Source organism: Kryptolebias marmoratus, linkage group LG12 (genome assembly GCF_001649575.2).
Source record: "Kryptolebias marmoratus isolate JLee-2015 linkage group LG12, ASM164957v2, whole genome shotgun sequence".
NCBI classification, from domain to species: Eukaryota; Metazoa; Chordata; class Actinopteri; order Cyprinodontiformes; family Rivulidae; genus Kryptolebias; species Kryptolebias marmoratus.
In genome coordinates this window covers 16,382,122-16,401,902 of record NC_051441.1, presented here as the reverse complement: position 1 = coordinate 16,401,902, position 19,781 = coordinate 16,382,122, and the positions used below count along the sequence as shown (strand labels likewise).

General features: G+C 44.6%; 2 protein-coding genes across 3 annotated transcripts; one reads left to right on the top strand and one right to left on the bottom strand.

The window, feature by feature from the left end:
- Position 1: 1 nt before the first annotated feature.
- st13 (ST13 Hsp70 interacting protein) lies at positions 2-8,586 on the bottom strand. Its single transcript, XM_017416499.3, has 13 exons — positions 8,432-8,586; positions 7,902-8,042; positions 5,994-6,042; positions 5,777-5,873; positions 4,871-4,944; positions 4,712-4,778; positions 4,543-4,627; positions 4,346-4,456; positions 2,891-2,993; positions 2,520-2,636; positions 2,378-2,417; positions 2,118-2,209; positions 2-673 (listed from the first exon to the last, which is right to left on the bottom strand). Exons 2-13 carry the CDS (start codon positions 8,009-8,011, stop codon positions 539-541), a joined length of 1,080 nt encoding a protein of 359 aa, XP_017271988.1. The 5' UTR covers positions 8,012-8,042; positions 8,432-8,586; the 3' UTR covers positions 2-538.
- A 1,935-nt stretch (positions 8,587-10,521) lies between these two features.
- On the top strand, positions 10,522-18,134 carry xpnpep3 (X-prolyl aminopeptidase 3, mitochondrial). Of its 2 annotated transcripts, XM_017416494.3 has the most exons (12): positions 10,522-10,627; positions 10,761-10,867; positions 12,268-12,390; positions 12,502-12,689; positions 12,767-12,986; positions 13,768-13,952; positions 14,182-14,244; positions 14,398-14,511; positions 14,627-14,712; positions 16,882-17,065; positions 17,713-17,833; positions 17,934-18,134. In XM_017416494.3, the coding sequence occupies exons 2-12, from the start codon at positions 10,798-10,800 to the stop codon at positions 18,098-18,100; spliced, it is 1,521 nt and encodes a 506-aa protein (XP_017271983.1). In that variant the 5' UTR covers positions 10,522-10,627; positions 10,761-10,797; the 3' UTR covers positions 18,101-18,134. The 2 variants fall into 2 exon arrangements, with proteins under 2 accessions (XP_017271983.1, XP_024861786.1); XM_025006018.1 differs by lacking the exon at positions 10,522-10,627 and having other exon boundaries at positions 10,634-10,867.
- The last annotated feature ends 1,647 nt before the right edge of the window (positions 18,135-19,781 follow it).

Sequence of the window (19,781 nt, the reverse complement as noted above, 5' to 3'; positions counted from 1 at the left end):
ATTTTGCATCAAGAGGTTTTATTGTGAATTTCCAACAGGGTGAAACATCAACACTTTAACATTTTTTTTTTTTTTGCATTTATAACAGATCTGATAACAAAACGTGCCGACACCCCCTTGTGCGAGGGTTCGACTGTGTTCAGCGAGGGAACAAAGAGGTTAAACTGCGTTATTAAATGGCCGTACAAATGCTAGTGTCTAAATGTAGGGGCTCGCGGCGCAGCTGTCTCAGACGTACGTTTTTTTTTAAAAAAGTCGACCTGTGGTTAAATAAAGTCCCGGCTGAGACTCGTACTGAGGTTATCCACGTATCAGACCTGATTCCTAACCGTCGGGACGCTTGGTTTAGATGTTTCTCTAACTTCTAACACGCTGATTTAAAAAAAAAAAAAAAAAAAGGCGTCCAACTTTCTCCTCGCCTCGCCAGCTGACCCTCCATCATCTCCCCCCGCCCCTGTTTTAACTAAACACAGTGAATAATTGTTGAAAAGCTCCGCCTCCCCGGACCGCTCCGCTCAGTTCTGGGCCCCCGCCTGTTTTACGGCTGCGGGGGCGCTCCGAATTTGGAACTGAGCTTGGTGACGAGGGCCATGATTTTGGGATTGTTCTGGTACTTGGAAATGTTGGCCGGGTTCTGGGCCACATCCTGGAAGGCAGCCATCACCTCAGGATCCTGAGAAACAAACAAACAAAAACACTTAGTAGTGAATTATGTTGCGTTGTAAGACAAAGAGACTATGGTAGCCCAGGAGGCTCTTTGAGTGTTTTACTGCCAGTTAAATAAGTAATTATAAAATCATTTTTGTGAGTAAAGCCTCTGTGGCTCTGCTCGACCCCTGACTCTCAACAAGTTGAATCGATGACGGATCTTAATGAGAGATTGAATAAAACGTTTCCTGAAGGTAAAGGTGCATCTGAAAACCTACACATGCTACGTTTGTTTGAACTGAAACTACTGAGCCGATCTCACGTATCACATCTTACTTTTAAAGATACAAAATGAGAGCTCAACACTCAGCTGGGCAGTGCACTTTAGAGAAAACTGGGGGGCAGATTTCCACAAGATGGCGGTGAGACAAAAAGGCTTACAGAACCGAGGACTGAATTTATGGCTCTGGATGACCGACCCGTCACCGCGGTGCAGAAAACAGGCTTTCTGTCACCGATTAGGGCCGCTGAAGCCACGGTAAAGCAGACTCTCCCAAAAAACAATCCGAGGAACAACTCATTTCTTTACTGCAGTTCAGAGCTACTGAGACATCAAACATACGATGACTCTGATTTTCCTAACTTAAATGTACTTATGGGATGTCATTTACAGGCCTGCGCTGTAAAATAGATTGACCACTAATCAGAGCCCAAAACACATTTGAGTTTACATTTTTCTTCCAGAAAGACGCATAAAATCATCTGGATGTCCCCCGTCTGGTCCTAGTTGTTTAATTCTAACCCCAGGGGTCTGAAACCTCCAGCTCTGGGGTCACATTAAGCTCTTTGTAGTTTTAATAACAAATAAATGGAAAAAAAATACATTTAGTACTACAAATGTTAATTATATCAGTCCCCTTGTCCAGGTTTATGCAAATAAGACAAAGAAAACATCAGTTTTTCCTCATAGTTACCAACTTCAAGAGTGAAATATCCAGACTTACTGCGTGAATGCACTGAAAATTAAACATTTTAAAACATTTCACAGCAAAATGCTGATGAGAAAACAGGCATTCTGCAAAAATATGGTAAATCTTTCATTAACAATTAATAAAAGCATCAATTAATGTTACTGTTACAATTCAGTGAGCTGCAATTTATTTTAAACTGTCCTAATTTACTCAGTTTACCAGGAAATGGTAAAAAAGTTGTTTCCTTTGTCCTAAAATGTGAAAATACTGACAAATATCAACAGTTCGTTTGCGTTTCCTTAATTTCAGAATGGAACAAAAGTAGTTCTTATGTGTAGTATTTGTATAATAGTTGTAAAGGTGCGTAATCTTTCTTTTGTTCTTCGAGTAGGTTTGTTTTTTGCGGTCGGAGCAGCAGAAGCAGCTCTTTTGACAGTAAAAGTCTCCGAGTCCTGCTGTAGACAGATCACCCCCCGTGCGACAAAAACAGGAAGTCACCTTCATGGCGTTGAGCAGCTCGGGATCCTTGAAGAGCTCGCTCAGACCGGGCATGCCGGCGGCGGCCGCTCCTCCCGGGAAACCTGCAGCACCTGCAGGAAAACGCACCTGTGAGCGGCGGCAGACGAGGAACACTGACCTGCGAGTCCTTAAGGGTCCGACGCTGCGCTAACAGCCGCCCGGAGGTATGGTGGATAAATAAATCATGGTGTTGCCAGCCGTATGAAATATGCAACAGTTTTGTCTTCGCGCTCTCCTACCTGGGAAGAATCCTCCTCCAAACTGCCGCGCTTCCTCTTCCTGTTCAACACAAGCAGAGCAGCGAGTCAGGAGACGTCTCCATCAGGTCATTCAACGACTCACAACCAAAAAAAAAAAGAGGAAGCGAGCGCCGCGGCTCACCCTCTGAGCACGTGCGTGCTCCTCCCTGGCTTTCTTTACGCGCTCCTGTTTCTCCTTGATCTCCTTCTCTTCCCTTTTACGCTCGTATTTGCGTCTGTGCTCCAGGATTTTACTAGCCTAAAAAAAAAAAAAAGAGACAAACACAACGACTGAAACAAACATCAGAATCGTTCTTTTTGATTCCCTCGATTCTCTGCTTCGATCCGACTGCGTCAGCATCTTGTTAAAACCCAAAACCAAACATCTTTTTTTATTCGACGGGCCTCCTTCCACCCATTGGGAACAGACTAACTGTGATTTTGTAAAAGATGCTGCCGCTGAATCAAATCTACGGCGGCGTTTATTGATTCCCGTCGTATCGGGTTGGGTACCTTTGGCTGGACCTCCTTCAGCAGCGCGCTGGCGTCCTCGTCGTAGTCCAGTTTACAGGCCGTAGCCAGGTCCTTGGCAGCCTCCTCCCAGTGACCGAGCAGCCTGCAGCGCACACACACACACACACTATCAAATTACCAACAAAACAACACAAACAGCAAAACAGTCAACAAAGAGGATGATTCAGCTGCAGGAGCTGGTTTCAGTTCGGAGGCCTTCATTTGCTCTGAGATGACCATGATCTCACTGATGAGTTGAGAGTTAAAAGCTTTCCCTGAGATCAAATTTGAACGCAAATGAAAAATTAAACGGCTCCGTAATTTGCCGAAGAAGGCCAACAAAACCTCCACAGGGAGCAGAAGTGTTGTTGCCTTTCAGCGTGAATGCTGAGTCAGCATCCTCACTGCTGTTTCGCTTTTTATTCTTCTGTACTTTTGGGTTTTTTTTTTTAACAATCTAACTACTTCTGCGCTCTCAGTGCTAATTTCAGCCATACGCATGTCCAAACGTTCAGCTCATTCTGCGAGTTTTATACTTTCCTAAATATTTATTTCCAAATGTCTTCCCGGCAGAAATACTCTTCAGTTCTTTCGAAAACGTTCTCCTCTCTGAAATCTGCTTCAGGAAACCGGCTCTATTCTTGTCTGCTTCAGCTACTTTTAGCTTCTAGCTAGTCTTTTGCTACTTTTATTATTACCAACTCAGTTCCAGCCTCTTCAGCAGCCGCTCAGAAAGTGTCATCTGTTCAGTTTTAATATCAACGTCAGACTGAAACAACTTGAAAGGTTTCGTTATATGTTGTAAAAATGTTTTGTCAGAGTCCGTTTGATTCATGCGGCACGTTACAAACTATAAAGGCTGCACAGCAAAGCCGTTTCAGCCGTTTTACCCAAACCTATTATTGGAGGTCCTTAGAAAACTGTGAAATTTGAAAATTAAGGATTTATAAATTGATATCATTGTATTTCTTTACAAACACGACTCAGTAAAATCTACATTTATTTAAAATTTCCTTTAAAGCCATATTTCTTTCACCGTTTATTCAAAAACCAAAACAGAACTTCACGTGGAATATGGCCAGCCCTGAAAACCAGCCCTGAAGTTTCCGACAAAGACCTTGCGCCACACGTTTGAACTCACGCCGTGTGACAGGGATAACTCTCAGCTACTACCACACCCAGTTTCACCTCAACATCTGTAAAATCGACTGAGTTAGAGACATTATAGTGATGGCTAATGTCTGCAGCAAACAGACATCAGATGTTATTATTGTTGATTATAAGCTACAGATATAAATATTAGGAACAATTATTAAAAGAATAAAGTGCATTTATGTATTTTTTAGGGAAATATGAATAGATTTAATTTGATGGGATGTTTTAAAGCAGCTGCTGATTGTTGGGTTATGTTTGGTTGCGTCCCGCGTGGAAAAGCTGAACTCCTTCGTTCTGTACCTGTGAGCCTTCCCCCTCCACTTGTAGGGCTGTGCAGAGTCGGGGTTGATGCTGATGGCTCTGTCGCAGTCTCTGATGGCTGCGTTTGGTTTCTGCATCCTAATGAAGACACTGACACAGAGAGAGAACGGCTTATTGTGCTCGGAGCGGACACTGGGAGCAGAGAATTGGTCAAAGCGGACGGCGGCGGTCCTCACCTCGCCCTCTTGGCGTACAGGATCGCTACGCGGGGGTTCAGCTTGATGGCTTCGGTGAAAAGATCCAGAGCTTTCTGCAGGTCGCCTGGAGGAGAAAAAAACAATAATAATAATAAATAAACGAGAGGATCTCTTACTGGAACCAGGATATGGTGTGCGTTTAACCCACCTTCTCCGAGAGCATTAATGGCCTCCACCTTCTTCTCGTTGGCCTGATCCATCATCTCTTCTGTCACCTGAGGGGGGAAAATATCAGCTCGCGTCTTCAAACCAACTCCGCCCTCATCGCTCTGAATCTTAGGTAGCAAAAGAAAAACAAACGTTTCACCTCGATGTTTTCAAACTCGCCCATTTCCTGCGGCTCCTCCAGGTCCGGCTCGATCACTCCCTCGTTGTCGATTTCTGAAAGGAAAAACAGATTTTTTCTGTTATTTTTTTACCCCTTTTCCCTCCGTTCCCACAGCAACCGGTCGTTTATGACCGGCAGGAACTGAATCCCAGAGATGAATCAGCTGTGACGCCTCATAAATACAAATAAACTCAATTTAAACCCGTTGAACTGGACCAAGCTGGACTGTATTTATTGCTTTATTTTCCTTAAATAAGTGAAGTCACTTCTGTTGTGAACAGGTTCATCATACCTGATGTTTAGATAACTACAAATATCTGTTCCACAAACGAATATATGGTCCAAACAGTTTGATAAATGGGCGACACGGATGGAAAAACCTTCACAGATTTGTATTTAATGAAGGTTTCACAATTAATGAACAGAAAGATTAGAGCTACAGGCCACTTTTGTAAAAAAAATAAATAAATAAAAATACTACTTTGTTTATGACAAATAAGGCAGTTTAATTTGCAGCTTGTAGGCGGAACAGTGGGACAATATAACTTGTATTTATACAGAAATTAGAATAAAAAGGCATTAAAGAGTTCCCATGGTAACCAGATTGTGTGTTTTTTGCCTCTAAGATAGTTAAACTAATCTGTGAATGAAGCTGAATCAGCTGATTTCTGTCATTACTGACGCTGTTTAGCAATATGTCCAAATATATACATTGTAGACTTTGTAACGCTGAGCTTTTAATTGGTGTTTTTAATGACAATCAGATAAAAAGAGGTTCAATCTACTACACGCGCTCCAAACATCTAAAACCTGTTCAAACCGTTCACTGTAGAATTAGAAATAAAAGACGTGCAACCCTAACCCTAACCCGTGAACGTGCGGTACCTATGTCGCTCTCCTCGCTCTCGGACGGCGCGGCGGCGGCGGGCTCGGGTTCAGGAGGCGGAGCCGCCGAAGGAGGAGGACCGCAAGGACAGCCGCCCTGAGGGGCACAACGCACGCCGTTAGAATCACCCAGCTTTTCTTCTGGCTCGGCTTTTTCTTATTATTTAAACGGGAATGTAAAAAAAATTAAATAAAATAAATAAAGACTGCAAACCACCTGACATGAATCCGTCTTCTTCTCTTCGGGAGGAAGTGTTGCACCCATGCTGCAAGACAGAATTACAGAGAACGACTCAGAAATTAAAACTAAATCCTCTGGTTTTTAAGAGGTTTTTGTTTCTGTCGTGAGCAGATGTTCAATTAGCAAATGGGCGGCATGTAAACCAGGAAAACTACTCAGAGCGCAGCAGCTTGAACCACAAGTTTCATGAAGTCCTTCAACGAGTCCTCAAACAGCAAAACATCAAACTTCACAGCAGATTCACCAAGATTAATCATGGCGTCTTAAACAGATTATGGTTTATCAAATCTGTAGCCCGATAACTGTTTGTAAGCGGAAAAAAAAAATCTGTTTTTCTAAATCTTTACATTGATGTGAAAGTTAGGAGTGTGTAACTTTTCAAACACACTCTTTAAATGGATAAGTTTTTTTAACCAAACGGTGTGTTTAAGGACTTTAGACAAAAAAGAAGCTTTCCTGAGTTCCTGCACATTTTATATTTCACAATTAATAACTTTATTGCACTTATTTTTTTTTTAAATTGAAGAGATAGTTCAGCTCTTGAAGAGGGGTTTTGTGGACAGGTTATGAACGATTAGTATCTTACCTGTTGCAGATAGTTCATTTCCGACCAAACAGATAAGCTAAGAGCCGAAAACTAAAGTGGACTGACGCTGCCTTTAAAATCAACTTCAATGTAAATTTATGCCATAAACTTCATATTACAGCGTTATTTACAGAGTTTTATGGTTGTTTGAAAGTAGGAAAGCTAGCTGCAGCTCTTGCGGGTCAGTTTTTGCTGAAATTATAGTTTAATGCTAAACTGATGACGATGTAACGATTTATAAAATGGAGTTTTCATAAACTACTACAATCTTTTTTTTAAACTGGAGTCGTTTTAATTCAGCAGCAACCCACTTTGGTCTCCGATCAAACTGGATGTTAGCTGCTCTATCCAGTTCAGGTAACTTTTCGACATCTACGGACAAACTTATACTGTAGATACTTATTGTTTATTTTAATCTCATGGTTACTTCTTTGGCAAACATTTGCTCAAAGGCTGTGGTTTTAAGTATCGCAGCTTGCACAGATCAGATGACCATGAACTTAAAAATGAAGTGAGACGTCAAATTTTTTGTTTTACAGAGCCTCTTCAGCTTCTTTTCTTCACGCGATCCACAAAAAGAATCCAGCCGAGGAGGTCAGTAACCTTCTTCTTCTGATTTATCTTTTCCAACGCAGAGTTTGAACCAACATGGACTAATTACACCCACCTTTTATGGGTTTAATCAGTGTGAAAAGCCCTAATTATCTCAGCAATCACTCAGCGTTTCATAGGTTAGAAAACAGACGATGACAGCCCTATTTTCTTCGTTCTGTACTTACCCAGACCAAGGATACGACTAAAATACACACTTTTAAAAGCCTGCACAAGAACCCTGATGTAAACACAACAACTAATTCACTTTCCTGGAGACTGAGGAGAACTATTAACCCGCTTTAGACCAACTACGAGCTCATGCCTCGGTGCTAAAGTTCACTATCAGTGGAGAAAACTGGAGCGTGCTTTCACCACACAAAAGGAGGTTTATCCTCATTGTGTGTTAAGTGATTTATGATATTTAGGTTCCTACAAGTAGATTATTGGGACACTATTGACTTCTGTAGCCTAATGTTTGACCCTAACTCTGACTTTCCACAGCATCAGGACTGGACCCATAAGGAGTCCTGGTCCTGGTTTTTACTGTAGGTGGGCGGGTCAGAACACGTGGTAGGTCTACAATGTGTCAGATTTAAAGTAGAAACTGAGACAAAGGCAGGATAGTTAGTTCACAAATCCCCCCTCAGCAACAGCAGCAGCTGCTTTAAGCAGACATGAGGTGTGTTTCAGGAAGGCTGCCTGACCTCTGCAGCCAGGACCGGAAGAAGCTCATCTCTGGAAGGTGTAGGATCCCCGGGTTGGACTCGCACAGCTGCACGAAGCCCTTCAGCTCGGCCACTTTCCGTGGGTCCATGGTGGCGAGTCTCCGTCCAGCGCACGGGGCTCTGCGGGGCGGGAGGAAACGAGCGTGAAAAACAAAAACAAACAAGCGACAACTTCTCCGAGTCGGGCTTTGTTTGTCGCGCTTTAGCCGCTAACGTTAATACCCGTCCGCGGGGCAGAGCTCGGCGAGGCGAGGCCACTCACCCGCGCCCGAGCAAAAAACACACAAAACACGGCCGACTGGAACCAAAACACCCGGGTCGAGGCAGTAAAAACGACCTTTTCGGCGGTCCGGAGCCAGAAGTTTCTGGAAATGTGAATCAATGCGTGACGCGCTGACTGTTTGACGCATGATGACACACACCGTAAATACGAGCCGTGGATTAAACGCGGCACTTGCGTGTATTTTTTTTGTTTGTTTTTGTTTTGGAGCAAACGAAAGCAAACGCACCTGATTTAAAAATGCACGAAGTAGAGGAGAAACACCGTAGAGGGAGGTCGCAGTCGATTTTATTTCCACAACACTACTGCTTCCCTGGAGGTGGCGGAGCGCCCTGCGTTTCATTCAGGCAAAATCTCGGACAGCCCGAGAGGCGTGGGTAAATTAGCGCCCTCCTTTCGGGCTGTCAGGTACTTCATCAGCCAAAACAGAAGTCAAGCGTTTTGTGGAAATTAAAGACCTATCATTCAGCTACTACCTGCAAAACACGGCACAGGCTGGAACGGAAAGTCGAAATAATAAAAAGGTGTTACAAAACTCCTTCTGACAGTCATCGGCATCAAATAAATGTAGAGCAACTTCAAACGAAATGTGAAAGGTTATAAACAGTTATTATCTTACCTGCTGCAGGTAACGTTTTGAACAACTTCAGTTTGGAGGAAAAGCTTAAATCTGAATGACGGCGAGTCTGAGTGGAGCCAAGACCAAAGCAGGCTGCTGTCGTCTTAAACCTTTATATTGGTTCATGTTATTTATTTATTTTTTTTACTTTTTATGTTTTTTTTGGCAGAAATATTATGATATTCAGGTGGAGCAGTGATTAGAGCCACCTCCCATTAAGAAGATCGCAGGTTCGCTTCCTGATCTGGGACCTTTCTGGGTGGAGTTTACATGATCTCCGTGTGCTCACGTGGGTTTCCTCCCACAGACCAAAAACATGCATGTTAGGTGAAGTTAGTAACTCTAAAACTGTCCTTAAAATTGAGTGTGAGTGTTTGTCTCGTTTGTCTCTCTGTGTCCCTGTGATGGACTGGGGACTTGTCCAGGGTGTCCCCCCGCCTCTCGCTCAGTGACTGCTGGAGACAGGCACCAGCTCCCCGTGACCCGGAAAGGAGAAGCTGGTAAAAGAAAATGGAGGAATGGATGAATTATGCTATTCCTGCTGGAAAAGCCCTAGGCTGTACCAGGGGAGCTACAGCTGCTGCTACGTGTGGTTTAAAGTGCCCTCATAATTCTATATCAAAACAACAACAATAGTGTATGAACCATTGTAAGATGGCAGCAGTCGACTTTAGTCTTGGCTTCTTTTGTTAATCTGGTCAGATTAAACTAACTGGGGTCACTTAAAGAGCTATCTGCTACAGGTAAGATACTAACTGTTCATGACCTTTCTACGGGGCTGCACTTTTAAAAGAGCTGAATTATCCCTTTGACAGTTAAACAGAAGAAAATGAAGCCACAGTGGGCTACAGAGAAGTGGGTGAACAAGTGAAGGAAACGGCGGGGTCTCGTGACCTCGTTGCATGCTGGGTAAAGACCAGGATGACTGCAGCAACCAGAGGAAGACGCTCAGCTCCTCTTCATCATTTATTTATGATGACGAGGCTGCATCGAGCCTAAACTACTGTGGAGCTGAGGGTTCTTCTCCCTGTCGCTCATGAGGAGGAGGCCAACCTAATGTGGCACTCGTGTTTTTGCTTGTGTCTGTTAGCAAAATATCTCATGAACCCGTGGACGGATTTTAATGAAACTCCCAGGATGGAATAAGTGGATGTGCATCTACAACTGATTAACTTTCAGAGTCAACCCGATTAAAGATGGCTGCCACGGCTAATCGAACTTAGCAAACACAAATATGGCTGTAACCCAGTGAGTTTTACAGATACTGAGCTCAAATTTGGTGTGGTAGTAGCTGAGAGTCGTTCTGAACACCTACTCCAAACACAAATTGATAGTTTTAGATCTGGACTTAAAATATTGACGTTATCTATTATGGTCAACCATGTCTGCCTGTTAGCGAAATATCTCACAAACCACAGGGTGGACTTTAATGACACTCTCAGAAAGGATGGACATCTGCGGCTCGGTTTTACAGATACTGAGCTGAAATCTGACACGGTGGTAGATGAGAGTCATTCCCGTCACGTGCTCCGAGCGCTAACTGATTTCGCGAGACATTTTAAAGATTTAACCAAACACAAGTTCAACATAAAATAGACTTAGTTTAAAACTCTGGCAAGAAAGAAGGCGGGCGACATGCACTTCTTCAACGAATGGTCGGTTTTTAATCAGCCTATTTAAGGGCAAACCTGATTAGCAGATTAGCAAGAAGGGGGCGGGGTTAAACGCCTCTGCCTGACAGACCAAACTCAGGGCAGCCATTACTCAGCGCCGGGTGAACGCAGCTAACAGCGCGAGCTAGCAAAGGTAACTCGACAACAAGTGTGTCGTCAAAACTCGGGGAAATGTCAAAGCTGTTGGGTTGTAATCCCGTGTGAGTGTTGTTCGGGCAGCTGCCAGGACTCGTTACTTGTCTGTGGGTGACTCTTTGTGTCCGCAGGGGGTGGACATGCAGTGACTGACCGGTGTCCTCCGACATGTTGTCCCCGGTCTGCGGCTCCGTGAGGGCTGCTGGCAGACTGCTGCCGCGGCGGACCAGGGCTGGAGGTGGGCGATACTTCTCTGTTTACCTCCTTTATCCTACAGTGACAGCTACAGGAAGTTTTTAAGTAGTTTGACCATATTCATTCACCTCATGATGTCTCTCAGACAAGTTTTCTTCTGAGGCGCAACTAGCAGAAATAACTTCTGAGTTTCTGAAGCTGTTCTTTGGTTCTTTTGTCCTGCCCTCTTTAAGGTGTTATTAATCATTTATTAATCTAAAGGGCCTGTTCAGACTTGTTACAATTCAGTTTTGGATAGGCTCATTCATCCATCCGTCCATTTTCTTGACCTGCTTCTCCATTCTGGGTTGTATGGAGCTGGTGTCTATCTCCATCACCCTGGACAGGTCTCCAGTCCATCAGAGGGACACATAGAGACAAGCAACCATTCACGCTCTCACACCTCGGGACAATTTAGAGATACCAGTGAACCTAACACACATGTTTTTGGTCTGTGGGAGGAAACCGGAGCAGAGGGAGATCATGTAAACTCCACCCAGAAAGGCCCCAGGCCGGGAAGCGAACCTGCAATCTTCTTGATGGGAGGCATTAGCTCTAATCGCTCTAACCCTCTCGCAAAACAGTTACTCCAAATGGCCGCGAAGACCAGATTGTGTTCATCGTAAACCACAGATGGAGCCGTCCCGCACAGACGCGAGCGTTCAGAAATGAAGCGAGCATCGCGGAACCAAAAGAGGCGTGGAGAACTCAGCTGAGATGACACATGAAGTGTGTGACGAACGTCTCCCTCGTATCGTTTCCAAACCATGACAAATTAACTCAGCACAGTCCCTAATTTCCACAGAACCAGAACCCCCACTTAAAAAGATCTTATTAAACCAGTGATGACTTTTAAGCTCACATAAGATTTTTGAACGCCGATTTTCACTTTGTTGTGTCTGAGTAATTTGATCAGAGAGAGAGAGAAAATAAAAAAAAAACAGATTATTATCCTTTTAGGTTGAGAACGCCCCCCCTGATCCCAGGGCTCTTTTCTTTGGCCTGCTGTGTTTCAACTGCAGGCACCAGGAGCTAAACGGAGATCGAGGAGAGAAATTAAAACCTGCAGAATTACTAAAGAGCGCTTTCTGGTTTAACTCTAACTTTGTAGGTTGCTTTTCAGCCTCTCTGGCAGCTCCAACACACCTGTTGGGATCTTCCAGGAAGGATCAACAAATTTCATCTGACTAATTTGCTCTAAACTTTAGGATTGAATTAAATAAAAAGGGCTGAAATTATCTTTTTGCTCCTTTTAAAACAGTATTGATGTTCTCTGTGGCGTTGGTCTAAATGCATTTCTATGGAACGGTTTCTAATAATCTTGTGAGTCTTGCTCCAAAGTAGTATTGTGTAATGTTTCTAAGTGACTGAAGTTGGTAATGTGTGTTGTGTTGCTGTGTGTAGGACTCATCTGGTGTCCATGCAGACGTATTTCTGTAAAACCGGGAGGTCTGAAACCGAAGCTGGTTCCGTGTCGGTACCTTGGCCAGCCCAGTCCTTTCACTCATCCTCACCTCATCAAACACGGTAGGCACGCTTTACGGCTTTACTTATTTATTTTCAAACCGTGCTCCGCAAATGGCGAATGGGTGCCGTTCCCTCCGAGAGTTTAGAGACGGCGCTCTCTCTGCTCCTCAGGGGAGGTGACCCCGGGGCTAACCCAGGCGGAGTACGAGCTCCGCAGGCAGAAGCTGGCCTCGCTCGTCGGGGCCCAGGCGGACAGGCTGGGGCCTTCCACCTCCTCCGGCGACCACGTGGTCATCGTCCTGTCCCATCCGACCCGCTACATGACCAACGACATCCCTTACCCCTTCCACCAGAACCAGGTGAACTTGTCGCCGCCTCCGTCCGTTAGCAAACGCGCCTTGCCCGCTGATTAACCCCGACGCTGACCGCTCCCCAGGACTTCCTCTACCTCAGCGGCTTCCTGGAACCCGACAGTGCCTTGGTTCTTCACGGGAGGGGTCGGCCAGACCAGGCCATCTTGTTCGTCCCTCGCAGAGACCCGGGGAGGGAACTCTGGGACGGTGCCCGGTCGGGGAGGGATGGGGCCGCCGCCTTGACAGGCATCGAGAGAGTTCACCACACAGAGGAGCTGGGTCTGGTGCTGAAGAGCCTCAAAGGTGGGTGGATGTGAGGGACACAGGTCCAGCACAAATACCCTTGTACTAAAGGAAGATTGCAATCAATTTTGAATTTGGAAACCACAAAAAAGATGCAAAAGAAAGAAAAGCAGACTTTACATTTGTACCTGATTGCCTCAGTCTGTTTTCTGCTGCAGTGGTGCAAGATTTACTCAGAAGTGCTCAAATATATCTAATTTTATTGGGATGGAAGTAAAGCCAAAACAAAACAAAACGTTTTTGTTTTGTGTCTTGAATGTATGAAAATCCATCTATGGATACACTTCCTAAACTTCAAATTTAATATACGGGACAAAAGTGTTAAAGTGGGTCATTCTTTTAGAAAAACACCATATATGACATATTTGTTAGCGTGTTTTTTATTTTTCAGATGTCCTAACATTTTCCTTAAAAGGTTGCTGATATAATTCAAGCAGCTGTTGAGCTCATTATCACCCGCCACCATTTTGTGTCCGTTTGTCGATTGTGTTAGCAAAATATCCCATTGCTTTCCCATTCCCATAACGTTATTTTACTGTTTGATCTTATCTTTGGCATGAAAGGCAGTGGGCGAGTTTAATATTCTGTCAACTAGTTATTTATCAGCTGCAGCTTCATATATTGCATGTTTTCTTCAATAAATTGGTAAAACCAGCTTTAATCTTCATCCATCTTTTGTGTTTGAAGGAAGATAAACTCACCAAAGTGGTTATACTTTAAAAAGAATTGGACTCCAGCCCCTCGCTCGCTAATTTCTGTCCCTTTCGTGCTCCTCCCTCAGGCACTCAGCTGTGGTACGACACCCCTCACCCGCCGCACCCCCGGCTCCACCAGACTCACGTGGTGCCCGCGCTGGAGGCGGGTCCGACCCCGCGCCCGCTCCGGCCTCTCGTGCACTCCCTCCGGGCCCTGAAGAGCTCCGCGGAGGTGTCGCTCATGCAGGAGGCGGGTCGGATCGCGGCGCAGGTCCGTCGCCGTTTTTTTTTTTTTTTTTTNATGGTGGCCAAGGCTCCATTGGTCACCCCCTGGCTCCATCATTGTGGGAGATCTGTTGGTTGTGCAATCTCGCAGCCACAGGAATTAAGGATTTCGTCCTTTTTTTTTTTTTTTTTTTTTTTTTTCAACGAGCAGGAGTTTTTAGCGCTCTCGCTCTGTCTTAAAAAAAAACCCCACCTGGAATCTTTCTGTCTTTCAGGCTTTCAGGAGAACGATGGCTTTGTCTCGGGGGGATGTAGACGAAGCGGTGCTGTTTGCCAAGGTCACTGTAATAACCACCTCGATTACTGCCTCTCTGTTTTACGCGCTCCGTCATTTATTTGTTAAACATCTGCCACTCTGACCTAAAACAAACACGAGTTTCTCACAGATGTCTCAGGAAATGAGGCCTTTAAATATATTCTTTCTTCTTCAGTTTGACTTTGAGAATCGGATTCACGGCGCCAACTTCCTGGCTTATCCTCCCGTGGTTGCCGGAGGGAATCGGGCTAACACTCTGCACTACATCAACAACAACCAGATTATCAAGGTAAAAAAAAAAAACTTTACATTTAAGGTGCCGTGACCATTGCTCGGCCTGGGAATATTAACCAGATGAAGTCATAATTAACTTGGCGTTTTTTGCCCCTCGTTTGCCTCACCAGGACGGTGAAATGGTTCTGCTTGACGGCGGCTGTGAGTACTTCGGTTACGTCAGTGACATCACTCGAACGTGGCCGGTGAACGGGCGGTAAGTTCGACCCAAAGTTGAGCTCAAAGCGATCTGGTCAAGTCCTGACTTTTAGAGATAAAACTGATTAGAAATCATTTCGAATCTGCTCGGCAGTAAAAATAATCGCGCGCCTGACTCTGGATTTGTTTCTGTTCTGATGCCGAAACGCTGCGCACAGTAAATAAGGACTTGCACCAAATACTGAACAGTTTTAAAAAGCCTTACAAACACACATAATAGCAGATCTTTAGGACTCAGGGCAACCAATCACCGATTTATATAACAGATTTATTTTTTTTATTCATAAACACACACACCAACCACTTTTTCCCTTCAGAACCGCCTAAATTCCTCATTTTATAGATTCAACAAGTTATTGGAAACATCCCTCAGAGAGTCTGGTCCATATTGACACGATAGCGTCACGCAGTCGCTGCAGATCTGTCAGCTGCACGTCCGCGATGCGAATCTCCCGTTCCACCACATCCCAAAAGGTGATCGAATGGACGGAGATCTGGTGAATCCAGACCCATCAGACCAGGCAGTGTCCAGTCTGTTATTGTCCAATTTTATGGTGAGTCTATGTGAACTGTAGCCTCAGGTTCCTGTTCTGACACCTGGTGGGGTCTTCTGCTGCTGTAGTCCATCTCTTGAAAGGCTGGACGTGTTGCTGTTCAGAGACGGTGTTTTTCAGACCTCGTTTGTAACAAACTCTGCCTTTCTGTCATCTCCAACCAGTCTGCCCGTTCTCCTCTGACATCAGCAAGGCTTTTTACTCACTCACTGGATATTTTCTCTTTTTGGACCGTTCTCTTTAAACCCTAGAGATGGTTGTGTAAAAAAAAAAAAAAAAATCCCAGCAGATCAGCAGCTTCTGAGCTACTCAGAGCGTCTGGCATCTGGCACCAACAACTACGTCACATTCAAAGTCACTTAAATCCCCTCTCTTCCTCATTCTGATGCTCGGTTTGAACTTTAGGAAATCTTCTTCATCATCGCTTCATCGCTGCACGCCTAAAGGCTGATTAGCTGTTTGTGTTAACAAGCAATCGAACAAATGTTCCTAATTAAGTGTGCGGTGAGTGTATATTTTAATATTTCCACCTTACAGTCTGCTCGATTTAAAAACAAAACAAAACTGTGATTGAAGGAATTCTTACAGTGAGGTGTGTTTATGTCTGAAAAAAAAAAGCAGACGGCTTAAAATCTTTTAAGCACCCTCCAAAGTTTAAATAGCTTGAGGTGTTTTTTTTGTTTGTTTGTTTGTTTACAGACTTGGATGCATTACAATACATCAAATTTAGTGATTTGCAATCAGATAATTTTTTATTACCTGTGTCTGAGTGTGCATCTGTGTGTTTGTTTCTCTGTCTGTTGGCAAAAATATTTCCTAAACCACTGAAAGGGGTTTTAATGAAACTGTCGTAAAGTAAGCACTGGATGTGCTACAGATGAACTTCAGAGCAGGAGGGAGTCCAGCTTCTATCAGGAGCCTAACTAAAACTAGTCGGCATGGCTCAACCTCAACAAGCTCCGGCTCCTTACTCACCAGTGACATTCCTGATCCCCTTCTGTCACCAGGAATCTCCACGCACAGTCGACCCAAAATCGACGATTTTGACGTGGCTCGGATTCGGTGTGGTAGTAGCTGAGAGGCGTTCTCAGCACACAGCCTAACAAGATTGCGCAATTGCTTCGTTTAAAGCTTTGAAAAGGTCGGCTGATGGGGATTAATTTAAGGAATGCTGCTTTTAATTAGCATCTATCTTCTCCACCCTTGTTTTAATGAGCGAGAACACAGCGCTGCTCCGTCATATCTGCGTTTAGGGTTTGCCAATAATGTGCTGAAAATGCTCCGTGTGCCAATAAAGGCACTCCCTCTCAGGAAGTAGTGTCAACACTGCGCTGCCCCCGTATGTGCCTAAAAAAGGGCTAAAACTGACCGAACTGATCGGCCGATTTCTCCTCCTCGTTTTCTACTTTATGCTAGAGAGATTAAATTATTTAAGTTGTCCGCCTGATTTGATCTAAAATGTCTTTAAACATAAAGCAGTAGAAGAGTTATACAGTAAGTTTGGGCAACTTCTTGTATAAAATATTCAACATCCTTTCACTTTTCACTTGTAGCTGTCTACACTGAAGAGTCTTAAAAGAAATCTAGAGATTTATCGTGTTTCCTCCTGGCAGATTCAGCCCCTCGCAGGCCGAGCTGTATGAGGCTGTCCTTGAGGTCCAGCTCTCCTGCTTGTCGCTGTGCTCGCCGGGCGTCAGCCTCGATCACATCTACAGCACCATGCTGGCTCTGCTGGGGCGGCAGCTGAAGCGGCTCGGCGTCCTCAAAGCCGGAACCGACGACGCTGACGTGCTGAAGGTAGAACAGAAAGTACAAACTCTGTCTGCCATTTTGGTTCGCCACCATCAGGCCCCACTTAAAGAGTCCACCGTTCGGTTCTTAGGATCGTTGTGTAGTTCTTAAAGAAGACTGAACGCATCATTTGTGTCGACGAGGTGATACTTCAGGTACCTGACGGTGGAATCAAAGACACAGCTTTTCTGTCGCCTTTCATGCCAGAAGTTTACACTGAGATCATCCTATGATACGAAATGACTGAGTTGTAGCCTTTTCTTGGTCAGACCTTGAAAAGAACCTGTTGGCGCTCAAATGGTGTGTTGTGAATGACTCTCAGATACCACAGCATCAAATTTTAGCTCAATATCTGTAAAACCGACTGAATCGTAGCATGTTTGAGTTTGATACGGTTCCTTAGCTGTGAAACAAGTTAAATGTGATTCAGTTGTAGGAGTTCATCTGGGAGTTTCATTCAAATCTGTCCTGTGCTTCATGAAATGTTTTGCTAACACAAACAGACGCAGGCAAAAACATGATCGCCCTTTTGGTGACAGCCAATAATTAAACTTTACTCGCTAGTTTTGATTTGTGGAAAATGTTACACCAAGTTGTTTAGTTGTGTTTTTACATCCGAAGTCTTTACTCGTTTTTGTTTTTTTTTATCTCAGGCCGCTCGACGGTACTGCCCTCACCATGTAGGCCATTACCTGGGCATGGATGTCCATGACACTCCTGAATTATCCCGCTCACAGCCTCTCCAGCCGGGAATGGTCATCACGATAGAACCAGGTATTTATAAGTCTCTGACTTATCTGTCCTTCCCAGTTATCACTGAATCTAATGCTGTTCCCACGACCTGTTTCCTGTTTCCTCCTCCGTCTCGTCTCAGGGGTGTACATCGGCGAAGACAACGACCAGGCTCCGGAGCATTTCCGTGGCCTCGGCGTCAGGATCGAGGATGACGTCGTGATTCGACACGAGGGAGGACCTCTGATTCTGTCCTCTGGCGCACCGAAGACCATCGCCGACGTGGAGGAGGCCTGTGCCACGAGATGAGATAGGACACGGAGCAAAAAAAAAAAAAAAAAAATTAGGTCAACTGATGCTGCTGATTGATGGCTGCTGTACTTTTTGGTCGTCTCCATGGCGATAATTGAACGATCAGGAGTCAGGAACAGGGAAGTTGGGAGTTAAAAATCTGAACTAGGAAAAAAAACAAAGCTTTTCACACTCATCATAAAGTTCAGCTGATTCTTCTTTTAGTTGTTTATACAAAAACAGTTCTTTTTTTATCTTATGCTGCACCACAAAACACCAAATGCAGAACATCAACTCCTCGTTCGATTAATCCGAGCTGGGAGAGCGGGCATAGACCATCAGTGCACATCATCAAACCGCCGTCTTTACGCAGAATTACGTGAAGAGTGACATGTCCACAAGGGTTCCTAATTAAAAACTGGAAACGTTGTCTTTTTTTTTTTTTAACCTCCGAAATGTGAAACGTGCGTCACCGGGAACGCGAGTCGGTCACGGTTCATGCGTGCCGAGTGATCTTTTAAAGGAAACTGTGTTGATTCGTATTAAAAGGACTCCGATTTTGTTGCGTAACTGAAAGAGATCATCGGTTTCATCTCGGGAGCGACGGCAGGTTTAACAAAAGGACGCCGATGGTCCATTACAAGGTCGTTCAGTCAGATTTAAAACGATCTGGATGCTAAATATCCCCTCTGAGTGTATTAAAAACACAGCTCAGATCGGGGTTCTGTGGAGAGATGCGAACAGCTAGTATCTTACCCGCTGTAGCTGGCTTTTTGAACGACCTCAATTTGCCTAAAAACTCAGATTTTCCCGACATATAAAAGCACTTTATCTCGACTCTCATTTACACAGCGGACTACAGTCAAAGGAGAAACAGCAGTAAGGTTTTTTGCCTGCGTCTGTTTGTTTGGCTGTTGTGTTAGCGAAACATCTCCTGAACCAGCGGACAGATTTCAGTGAAACACTCGCAGCGGTTGCAGAAATGTTTGCAGCTCAGGTCAGTTGTGCAGACGCTGAGCCGAGGTTTGGAGCGGTCGAAGCTGAGAGTCCCGCGCTTCGTCGCAGGTGTCTGATTCATAGTGCGTCTGAAGCTAAGATCACATTATGCTGGGAAGCTGCAGCCGTCTTGGTCAAACCTAAATAATGTTACGTACATGTTGAGGATGACTCTCAGCTACTACCACCTCAAACTTGAGCTCGATGCCTGTAAAACTGACTGGAGTTGTAGCCATTTTTGTGTCGGATAACGTTGATTAACTGAGGTGGCCATCTTGACTTGAACTCGCTTCGAAGGTTAATCTTCTAAAAATTCCATTTAAATCCATCCAGCGGGTCATGAGATATTTTGCTAACAGACAGGTTTTAAACAAAGGTGTCGTGTAAGGAGTAGCATTTGGAGCGTCTGCTGTAAATGACTCTCAGCTACTACCACACCAAATCTTAGACTAGTAGCTGTAGGGTTTATAGAGCTGCAGCCATTTCTGTATTGGTTGATTGTTTCCTGAAAGGTTCACTGAGAGCCGTCCAGTGGTTCGTGAGATATTTTGCTAACAGACGTGGTGAATGGCTGAAGGCTGCAGCTCCATTATGCACATTTAAAACAACAAAACCTCTCGGTGTGTTTCAGTCCCCCTCCTCCACCAAGCTGCCCTCGGGACACACCGGACCGGTTTCCGGACCCTCCCGAACTCTCACGAAG

What these genes read in the sequence shown, in the direction of transcription:
- st13 (XM_017416499.3), bottom strand. Translation starts at nt 8,011, where the DNA reads ATGGACCCACGGAAAGTGGCCGAGCTGAAGGGCTTCGTGCAGCTGTGC. An exon ending in CATTAATGCTCTCGGAGAAG is followed by an intron (nt 4,628 to 4,711) that starts GTGGGTTAAACG and finishes TTTCTCCTCCAG; the next exon opens with GCGACCTGCAGAAAGCTCTG. An exon ending in CTGTACGCCAAGAGGGCGAG is followed by an intron (nt 4,457 to 4,542) that starts GTGAGGACCGCC and finishes TCTCTGTGTCAG; the next exon opens with TGTCTTCATTAGGATGCAGA.
- xpnpep3 (XM_017416494.3), top strand. Translation starts at nt 10,798, where the DNA reads ATGTTGTCCCCGGTCTGCGGCTCCGTGAGGGCTGCTGGCAGACTGCTG. An exon ending in GCGGCGGACCAGGGCTGGAG is followed by an intron (nt 10,868 to 12,267) that starts GTGGGCGATACT and finishes TGCTGTGTGTAG; the next exon opens with GACTCATCTGGTGTCCATGC. An exon ending in ACCCCTTCCACCAGAACCAG is followed by an intron (nt 12,690 to 12,766) that starts GTGAACTTGTCG and finishes ACCGCTCCCCAG; the next exon opens with GACTTCCTCTACCTCAGCGG.